Below are 11,078 nucleotides of genomic sequence, written 5' to 3'. Positions count from 1 at the left end.
CAGGGGCTGGGATGGCTCCCCAGCTGGCCGCTTTCCCCACTCCAGCGCCCCCTCCCCGCCGTTCTCTCTACCTCCCCCCCACCCCCTAGCAGGAACCTGTTACTTTAAGCGAGGCGTTCCAGTGTGGCGGTGCGGGCCGCCGGGGTTTCGGGAGGTGGCCGGTGATTGGCTCTTTCGAGCTCCCCCTGGCTCGCTCGCTCGGCCTCCCCGCGCGCTCCGCCCCACCCGCGCGCCCTCCCTCCGCCCCGTGAGGCTCGGAGCCCCGGTGTCAGGCGCCACGGCGCATGCTCCGGAATCTCATCCTCTGGCCCTGGAGCTGCTGCTGCTGCTGCTGCTGCTTTTGCTTTTGGGGCTGAGTTTAATAAGCGAGCGAGCGAGCGAGCAAGCGAACGCGGGGGGAAAAAGGCAGAGAATGTCCGCCATCTACCCTCCGCTCCCGGGCGCGCTCTCATTCATAGCAGCTTCTTCATGAATTACAGCTGAGGGGGGCGGGGGAGGGGGGTACCACACAACACCCCAGCAAACCTCCGGGCCCCCAGGCATGGCTAGCTCGGTAAGTACCTGCAAAAATAATAATAAAAGACCCCCCCCCCCCCCGCCTTTCCTCTCGCCCTGCGCCGCCGCCGCCGCAGCCCAGACAGCGCCAGCGCTCCGCGGTTCCAATTAGAGAAAGGTTGGTACGGCTTGCAGGGAGCTGCTGCCTCTCCCTCAGCCTCCGCTCCCCTCCCTCTCCACCCCCCCCCGGCGCGCGCGCACACACACACACACAGACACACTCACACACTAACACACACTCGCCCCTCCACCCCCCGCGCCTGCCTCCCTCCTCGCCTCTCGTTGCAATCGCAAGAAGCGCACTCTCGCTCACACGCGCGCACTCACACACACTCACACACGGTGGAAGGAGGCGAATAATAACTCAGCCATATTTCAGCCGCCGCCGCCGCCGGGAGCCGCGGGCACAGTCCAGGGACGCGGCGAGCAGCCTGGGCGGCCGCTACGATGGTGCGTTCTCCGCGGCGCGCGTGTGTGAGCGGGAGTGTGCGGGCTGACAGCGGCGGGGCTGCACGCAACTTTGCCCCCGCGCCGGGCTGTGCGCAGGCGAGGCTCCGCAGCTGTCCGCCCGCCGCCCTGCCTTTCTGCATTTCATTTTTTGGGGGAGGTGGGAGGTACTTTGGGGCCACTTTGGCTCTTGGAAGTGTGTTGCGGGGGCTCCGTGAGGCTGGCCTCGCCGATGGCGTGGGGCTTTTCGCTGGGGGGTGCGGGGTGCCTTAAGTTATGGATGCCTCGGCGTGTTTTCCTGCGGGCGTGTGTGTGTGTGTGACGACGTCTCATTTTTGTTGTGGACGAACCCCGTGGTAAGAGCACGGGAGTTTGTGCCCATCAGCAGAGGCTGCCTGTAGTTTCCATTCCGCCTGGCACAGCGCTCCACACGCACGCACACACACACGTACACAAAGACTTCCTCGGCGTGTGCCTGTCGCCGCGGTACTTCCAGGGAGGGGGCTCGCCAGAAACCCACCTCGAGGTCCCAGCTACCTCCTCTCCCACGCTGGAAAACCGTCCCGGCATCGCCTCCTAATTGTCTTCTAATTTGTTTCCGATGTATTTGTTGTGCTTGTAGTAGCTGAGTGTGCTCTCCCTCTTCCCCCCGACCCCCGGAGCCCCTTCCCGATTGGGGGTAACATTCCGTTACAATCGGGCCGGTGTGGCTGCGGTCCTGGGGCGCCCGGGGCCGGGGCGGCCGGGTGGGGTGTACTGGGGGGTGTGGGGTGTGCGCGCCCACGCGCGTGAAACGTGGATGCAGAGGGCACCGCCGTTTCCTTTTATGTGCGTTTCAAGAAGGAGGAAAAAAAATGTCAGGCGCAATGTTCAGTGTCGAACGGTCGCCTTCCTGTTGTTCACGGCTGTCTCTCCTCCCCCTGCCCGCAGTGTGCCGTGCAGGTGAAGCTGGAGCTGGGGCACCGCGCCCAGGTGAGGAAAAAACCCACCGTGGAGGGCTTCACCCACGACTGGATGGTGTTCGTGCGCGGCCCGGAGCACAGTAACATACAGCACTTTGTGGAGAAAGTCGTCTTCCACTTGCACGAAAGCTTTCCTAGGCCAAAAAGAGGTACGGCTCGAATACAAAAGGAGCTTGATAAAAAATGTCTTTGCTGGCGGAGGAAACAATCGCTTGGGCCGGGCGGTCCCCCTGCCCCTCTCCCCGCCCCCCGCGTCGCGCTCGCCGGCGTAGCCGCGGGACCAGGGTGCGCGGCGCCGTGCCGGCCAGGTCCGGGCTCCCGCCCGCGCGCGCGACTTGAGCTTCATGAAAGTCACCGCAGAGAAAGGACCGTCAGGTGTCGAGTGTTTATTCATCCCAAGGCAGCCCTCACCGTCCTCGGGGGTTAGCCGTGGGTTCTGCGGGGAAGGTGCAATTAGTTGTTGGGTTTGGAGGTGTGGGGAGTGGGGCTAGAGGAAATAAACAGCTTGCGCCTTTTTTTCCTAGAGCAATTGAAATTTACCTGTTATTAGTAAAGAATGCGTGGGATGTAGTTATTCTTCCGCCTTGAGAAGTCGCCTCTCTTTAAGGGTTTTCTCTGCCTTCCTCCCTGTGGATGAGGCATTGGGTGCCAGTTGTCATAGACTTTTCTTTTTGTGGGTTAGCCACCCCCGGCCCCACTGTCAGGATTTTATGTTTAGTTGGAGGGCTTACTCATCCCTAGCCCCCGATGGCCTTGATTGCTCATTCGATTTTGAGCAGGTTCCGAAGTGTCTGCCCGATGTGATCTGCAGGGATGTGGGTCCCTGCAAAGGTCGAAGCTAAGTTACAGAGCAGCAGTGTTGCCTTGCCTTCTCCTTCAGTCCTTCCGCACCTTGGTTTTTAGCCTTGGTGTAGAGTTTGCATAATCCTGCTCAGCCTCTGCGGTCCCAAACATTTTCCATAAAGGACAGTTTTGAAAAAAAGAAACGGGGTGTTATTTTCAAAGAAATTTAAAGACGGTTTGAGAAATCTCGATTTCTATTCCCTTCAGCGTCTGGAAAGCCACTGTCTGGTTGTTTTAGTTGGATTAGTGGAGGTAACAGTACAAATACAATAAGGTGCTTTGTTTGTGAGCAGGTTTATTTATCTAAGTCGACACAATGGTTAGTAGTTATCTTCCATTTGATCCGTAATCTTTATTGGCATCTAGAACTCCTGCAGTTTCTTAGAGTAACATCGTAATAAATCCATTCTGCTTAGAGCTACGTGGAAATCATTGAACATTCAGGGGCTGAATAAAGAAAGGAGAAATGCTGTATGTCTTAGAGGTGGCAGAGGTTTCTGTTGATGCTTATTTTTGTTTCCAGAGCTCCTGGAATGGGACGTAAGATTGTATGTTTTGCCTTTGATGGTTTGTTTTATGGCTCCTCTTGAAAACTTGAACAGTTGAATTTGATGGGCTTTGCTGGATGGTTCATAAATGAATCCAGCTTCTAATAGAGGGGTAGAAATATGCATGGGCTCTAGGAAATAACATTTAGATTTTGTTAGCATTTCATATCAAAATATAGCCAGAGATATTATACTTCATATTTCCTCAAAACTGTGAGAAGGATGAGTATTGTCAAGTTTCTGTCACTACATGAGGTTGAGTATGATGCTTCCTGGGGAATCTTGTCTCCCTTTTCATGCATCTACAGAGCCACTGCAGAGGAGTTTAAACAAAAGAAATCACCTCCTAAGATCCTTGGTATATACATATGAGACTACTTGGCTGCTATTCACTTTGAGGTGAAATACACTTAACAAAAAAAGCAATATTTATTGTATTAGGAAAATTAAGTCAGTTGGCAGAAGGTGTAGTTCTTAAGATAACTTTGTTTAGGCTCTTTAACATAATCAAGAAATTGGCATTATGAAATTACAGATGATCAACTTCCCCATATTCCACCACTGTTTCTCTGCTTCTGTGAGTGTGTGGTGACATTCCCCTTTATTTCCCAGACTTAATGATTTTCTGTCCAGCCTGAGGGAACCTGAGGGTGCCACCCACACAACCCACACCTGGGAGTTGTTGCTAGGTGTGGTAAGCCGCTTGATAACGCTGATGTCTTCTCAGACGTCTCTGGTGAGAGATGTCTGCTTGTCGGTTGGGCTCTTCCATTTTTATTCTCAACTGTGGAGTTTCTTTATGTAGTCTATAAGCCATTGTTTTAAAATGTTTATTTTTGGATTTTTATTTGTATGTGTGCTTCCCATGATGTGACAAGTCCTGGGAAAAATGCCAGCTTACATAGCCCAGGAGAGACCTTGTCGTACTGTAATTACACATGATTCAGATTGCAAGAGAAGGTTTCTCTGTTCATTGGGAATAGTTAGTTGTAAAATCAAGTAACACCAAACATGCCACTTATCTTAGGACTTACTTTTTGGCTTATAAGGTCTTTCAAAATGATAAGAATAAATAGAGAATAAGAATGCCAGGTATTTCTAAGTCTACTTCTGTACCTTTTAAACTGCTGTATTTGCGATATTCTAGATCTATAAGGGATAGGATTGGGAATGGGAGAAACTGCAAAAATGACTGTGAAAAATCTGAGTTAAAAGAAATGCACCTACTCTAAACTGTAAATGGCTATTAATAACAAGCTAAATCACTTTCACTGTACGGTAGCTGATAAACAGAAGTGGACCTTAGAACTGAGGATGATCTGCTCAGCCATGAAGATGGATGAGTCTTTAGTTAAATAAATCTTTGGCTTGGAAAAGTGAAATGATTTTCAGGTTGATTTCCTTCATTTCACAGTAATATTATGAGAACTCGTAGAGGAAGAAATTATAATATTTTCAACTTGTTGCCTAAAGACAATTACGTATACCATTTCACAATTGAGCTAATTGGACTTGAATTAATGAGGTTTTACGTTGTCCCAAAGATGTATTGGAGACTTTCAATTTAAAACTACTAGCACAAAGTCCTAGAAAAGAGATTTTGATGAAATAGCGAAACCTGGAATATCCATTAGCCGTTACAAAATAGGCAGGTCAGAGTATAATGCATTTTAAAACTATCTACTTGCAAAAAAAGACCATATCTTATTTATTAGTCCCAAAGATTTATAATAGTCTGATGTGAATGAAATGAATAGCCACATTCAAAACATTTCATTTAAAATATTAATGTTTTCATTTTCAGGATGATGTGAATTTGAGTGAACTTTCTTTCCAATTACAGTCATCCTTACTATTACAATCTGTTCAATTGACATTTATGATATGAAATCTGTTGCTTATTATTTTATGTAAGCTAATTTGGCCACTGGTATAATTTGATAGCTTTTTATTTGCAGCCTTAGTCCTTTGAGTGGGCAGATAAAGCATAATAAATCCACACATAACTTTCCTTTAAGTGTTTGAGCCCAGCTTTACTGTGTAGTTCTGATTTGTGTTAGTCTTCTGAAATAATTTGGATAGCTTTTTATCAGAGTATCTAGAATTTGAGAGCTTACTAGTTGAAGATATTGTGTGCACCTGGTATATTTTCTCTTCTGAGATATTTAAAAGGTTTAAGGAAAAAATAAAGTTGGTTGACTCTACTGATACGCTCAGTGAGTGCTATAAGATTTGTGTAGAGTTCTGTATGGAATTAAGATGACCAGTGAGAACAGTTTTACTATTTGGCATTTTGAAGCGACATAAAATATAATTTTCCAAGGCACTTAAAAGCTGAATTGCTGGAGGAAATCTCATATGCTGTTAGTGAGAATGTATATTGAGCACGGACATTTTGGAGGGTATTTGGCAACATCTATTAAGATTTTAAATGTTTATGCCCTTTGACCCAGCAATTTTACTTCTAGGAATTTTCCATCAGATATGGCTTAACAACTACACAAAGATACAGCATATTTCTAGTGACTTTTTTAATAGCAAAAAATTGGAAGCAAGCCATATAGGGGACCTCAAGTGGGTACAGTTAAATGATGGTAATCTAGTAAAAAGAGGGTAAATCTATTTGTAGATGCAGGAGGATCTTCAAGAGATAGTAAGCGAAATAAAGCAAGTTGCTAAATCAGTGTGATCCCATTTTAAAAAAATGTGCTTATACAGATAAAAAGTATATGTGTGCATGTGTATAAATAAATTCTGGATGAGTGGGCACCAAACTCTTACCAATAGTTTTCTTTAGTCGGTGCTTATGGTGTTGGCAGTGATGGCAGGTTATTTTTGTAGTTTGATTTTTTAAAAAAGTTAATTCTGTGTAGTTAAAGCATTCCGGTGAGCACTCATTACTTTTTAAAACTAAAAGAGAGTAAAGACCCAATAGAGAATATTGCCTTTTAAACAGGAATTAGCACGTAGCTATCTAAAAATGATCTTTAACTATCTTGGGGAGATATTGTTGCTCAGTGGTGAGGAGGAGTTAGGGTTAGGAATTACAGACTTGTATTCAAATGCTGCCTTAAGAGACCCCTTGAGTGATCATGAGCAAGTCACTTCTGTGTCTGTTTTCTCATTTGTGTTACAAGAATCATGATAGAGTAGAACTATTACCTCAAATTGAGGACTAAATATGAATCAACTATTATCAAACTTAGTGATCTTAAGACCCCTTTACACTCTTAAAAATTGAAGACTCTAAGGAGTTTTTTCTAAGTTATATCTATTAATATTTACTCTATTAGAAATTAAACCTGAGACATTTAAACAAATTACATCAACCCATTACATGTTAGCACATAAATACTATTTTAATGAAAAATAAATATTTTCTGAAACAAAAAGAAGAGAATAATGGTATCATTTTACTTTTTTTGTGTGCAAATCTCTTTAATGTTTTGTTTAATAGAAGACAACTGGATCCTCTTATGTGCTTCTGTATTCAGGCTGTTGTGTTATCACACACCATGTAGCTTCTGGAAAACTCTACTATGCACTTACGAGAGAATGAGAGTGAAAAAGGCAAATAATGTCCTAGAGTTGTTATGAAAATAGTTTTAGCTTTGCCAATACCTGGAAAAGTCTGGGGTGTCCGGACTATACTTAGAGAATTCTGATATAAAATATTCAGCTCACAACCTGGCACAGATAAACTGCCCTGTTAATATGTGGAAGCTTATTTTTTTAACCATTATTATTGTTGCTAATAAACACTCATTTAATGGAAAGAGAAAAGATAAATCTTCTAAGATGTTTGCATGGTTGAATTCCAGGGTAACAATTATCTAACAATTTTTTTCAGAAAAAGAAAATCCAAACTTGGGTTTCATTGGATGTATTTTGTAGTTAATATCACTGTCTATTTTATGGTATATTATCTGTATTAGGTAGAAGTCTTTTACGTCTGTTATTTTAGATGACCCTCTGTAGAACTACCTCTGTGAGGTAGCCAGGGCAGGGGTATTAGTAGGTTTCATTATTTTACCTTAAAGATCCTTTTTGTTCCTTCTCTTGGTTCTTTGAAGTTTTCTTCAGTGGTCTTTCATGGACCAACCTCAGGCCTTCAGCTTTTTTCCTGGTCATCTGTTACAGATGATCCCTACTACTAACTTATAGTTCTAAGATGTGGAACTTTTAAAGTTTTTTCTCTCTTAGTGACTTAAGTCTTCAGAAGAGAACTTGGAAAGATTAGATGCTTGGGGAGCAGGGGAGATGTTAAACAATTATACCAGTTATATAGTTAAGCAAGTTCTTGACATATTACTGCACTTGACTTTTTTTTTTTTAAAGTTTATTTATTTATTTATCCCCCCAAAGCCCCAGTAGATAGTTGTACGTCATAGTTGCACACCCTTCTAGTTGCTGTATGTGGGACTCGGCCTCAGCATGGCTGGAGAAGTGGTGCGTCGGTGCGCGCCTGGGATCCGAACCCAGGCCGCCAGCATCAGAGCGCGTGCACTTAACCGCTAAGCCACGGGGCGGCCCATGCACTTGACTTTATTGATCGGATTTTAGGATACTTTTGTTCTCTGAAACAGAATGTTTCACACTGTCCTAATGGAAATAATATGGAATTGTTTATTTTTTTCCCTTGGCTTTTGTAGTTTCTTTTTGATTTTCTGTCTTCACATCTCAAAGAAGCAGCTAACATCTAGGAAGAGAAATTCTCTTGTCTCAGTGATACACATTAATATTCTTTTTTTGTTTGTGAGGAAGATCAGCCCTGAGCTAACATCCATGCCAATCCTCCCCTTTTTGCTGAGGAAGACTGGCCCTGAGCTAACATCTATTGCCAATCCTTTTCCTTTTATTCCGTTTTTCTCCCCAAAGCCCCAGTAGATAGTTGTATGTCATAGTTGCACATCCTTCTAGTTGCTGTATGTGGGATGTGGCCTCAGCATGGCCGGAGAAGCAGTGCGTCCGTGCGCGCCCGGGATCCGAACCCCGGGCACTAGTAGCGGAGCACGAGCACTTAACCGCTAAGCCACCGGCCTGGCCCCCAAATTAATATTCTTTTAAAACATTTTATTTTGTGTGTGTGGCTAGTCTCTTTAGTTCATCCTCTTCCTCATAACGTGTATTTTAGTGCCTTAATCTTTTATTCTCTTATATTTTGTGGTTTTCCTTATTCTTGTTTGTAGTGCTATATTGATTTTTGGGAATATAATTTGTCTGAAAAGAGTCCTTGGATAAATAATTGCCGCTGATGATATTACAGGTACTAATTCATAAGTTTTTTAAAAAAAATTATAGCTATCACAGAAACTGAGAAATTACATTGCACAATTGTACAGTGCAGCTTTTATGGAAACCCATATATATTTTTACATGCAAATGAAAGTTATTTTCTGATTTATAGGTATGCATTCATTGTAGAAAAATCAAACTACAGAAATATAAAGAAAGGAGTTACTGAAAATTCTTCATAGATGACCATAATTAATATTTTGGTAGACATCTTTATATATGTATATAAACTGTACGTTAGCATTAATTCATTCAACAAGTGTTTTTTGGGAGCATCTACTGTGTGTCTAGAACACTTCTGGGAGCTGGGGATAAAGCACAGATGAACATTCCTACCCTCATGGTATATTGGTGGAGTATCATCTTTTTAAAGTTGAATTTTATGGTATAACATTGAATATAAATTTATTATACTTTATTGGGACATTAAGATTGTTCTCAGTTTTAATTTGTTGTGAATAATGCCATGATGAACATCCTTGACATTCATTTTTATGGCTTTTGCTGTAATTTCCTTTTGTTAAATTTCCAGAAGGGAGGTAGTTGAGTCAAGGTATATAGATTTAAATTTTGATATGCGTTACCAAATTTTCCTCCAAAAAGATTGTACCAGTTTCTATTTCCCCAGAGGTTGGGAGGTCATTTCCCCACATAGTTGCCAATACTGGGAATTAATAGTTTTCTTTTCTTTTTTTTTTTTTTTTAGGTCTTTGTTAATCTGCTGGGTGAAATGATACTTCATTTTTATTTGCATTTATTTGATTAGTAATGCCACATATCTTTATGTATGTATATATTTACCATTTGTGGTTTGTGATATGCCTGTTTTGTGCCATTTTTGTATCCCCACCCCCCCAAAAAAGAACCAGTACAGGAAAACACAAAGGAAAGAGTGATATAACAGACATTCAAATCCTCACTACCAAGAATGAACAGAATGAAATGAAATGTTTACATTTTATCATATTTGATTCTCTGTTTTGATTTTAGGGAATTAAGTAGTATAGATGTAGCTAAAGTTTTTAAATGCTTCCCGGCCGTTTCTTCCAACTCTTCAGCCTCTTTTCTGTCTATTTATGTCTACTTACACGTTTATATTGCTACAAGTAGCAGTATATTGTATCTTAAAATCATCGTGAAGAGTATTATACCAGGCAAATCATTTTTTTTGATTGCGCTATAATTCACATGCCATAAAATTCACCCCTTTCAAGTGTAAAATTCAGTGGTTTTTAGTATATTCCCAAGGTTGTGCAACAGTTGCCATTATTTAATTCCAGAACATTTTCATGCGTGAGTAATTTTGCACCTTGCTTTTCCCCCCACTCAACATGTTTTTGAACCTTTCCACATTTCATCTATAGAGAACCAATTCATTCCATTTGATTTCTTCTGCTTAGTATTTAATCATAGGAATAGGTTCTGTGCTAACTTTTCTGTCCAATTGAGGAACATATAGGTCATTTTCCATTCTGTGCAGTGAACATCTTTGTATGTGTTACCTTGTTCAACTGAACAAGATTTTGGAACTAGGCCTAGAATTTGAACTGTGAGTGTGTTTTCATTTGTACTAGACATTGTCAGATTGCTCTACAAAGTAGTTGTGTCAGTGTCTTGTCGGGATGAGTACCATTTTCTCTACATCTTTGCCGACACTGGATGTTTTAAGATTTCTTATTCTTGATATTTAGTTGAAATATGTTATCTTTTTGTTTTCATTTGCGTTTCTTTGATTACTAGTGGGGTTAAGCATTTCCTATATGTTTGTTGACCGTTTTGGATTTCCTTTTTATTGACTTCTTTTTATATCCTTTGTCTTAAAAAAAAAAAAAAAGATCGGCATTTTTTTTCTTATTTGTAGGATGTTAATCTTTTGTTATTTGTGTTGAAAATATCTTGTCCCATTTTTGTTTCTTTTTCTTTTTTTTTTTTTTTTTTTTTTGTGAGGAGATTAGCCCTGAGCTAACATCCGCCAATCCTCCTCTTTTTTTTTTTTTTTTTTTTTTTGCTGAGGAAGACGGCTCTGGGCTAACATCGGTGCCCATCTTCCTCCACTTTATATGGGAGGCCGCCACAGCATGGCTTACCAAGCAGTGCGTCAGTGCGCGCCCGGGATCCGAACCAGCGAACCCCGGGCCGCCGCAGCGGAGCGCGCGCACTTAACCGCTTGCGCCACCGGGCCGGCCCCAGTTTCTTTTTCTTTTAATGTTAACGTATGGTGTCTTTTTGTTATATGCAAGTTTTTAATTTTGTCAAATTGATGTATTTTGTTTTGTTTTGTTTTCCTGTCTGGTTTTGGGGTTTTGTATAAGAATATAATTTGTGGGCATGGTAATGTGCTTAAGCAACAGACTTGATATGTGCAGGATACAGTGAAAGGACTGGGTTAGATGTAAATACGAGAAAGAGGAGGTCCCTGCCTTCAATG

General features: G+C 42.4%; 1 protein-coding gene across 2 annotated transcripts in view; it reads left to right on the top strand.

Moving 5' to 3' along the window:
- The first annotated feature begins 284 nt into the window (after positions 1-284).
- Positions 285-11,078, top strand: part of MLLT3 (MLLT3 super elongation complex subunit) — a 259,472-nt gene continuing 248,678 nt past the window's right edge. Inside the window, exons 1-2 of one of the 2 annotated variants that reach the window (XM_058565879.1) lie at positions 285-553; positions 1,933-2,113. In XM_058565879.1, the coding sequence (XP_058421862.1) occupies positions 542-553; positions 1,933-2,113 (193 nt within the window). In that variant the 5' untranslated portion in view covers positions 285-541. Of the gene's footprint in view, positions 554-833; positions 1,006-1,932; positions 2,114-11,078 lie in introns of those variants that run through there. The other variant, XM_058565881.1, reaches the window with a different exon arrangement.

The sequence above is a fragment of the Diceros bicornis genome, chromosome 22 (assembly GCF_020826845.1).
Source record: "Diceros bicornis minor isolate mBicDic1 chromosome 22, mDicBic1.mat.cur, whole genome shotgun sequence".
NCBI classification, from domain to species: domain Eukaryota; kingdom Metazoa; phylum Chordata; class Mammalia; order Perissodactyla; family Rhinocerotidae; genus Diceros; species Diceros bicornis.
This window is presented reverse-complemented; position numbering and strand designations above follow the sequence as displayed.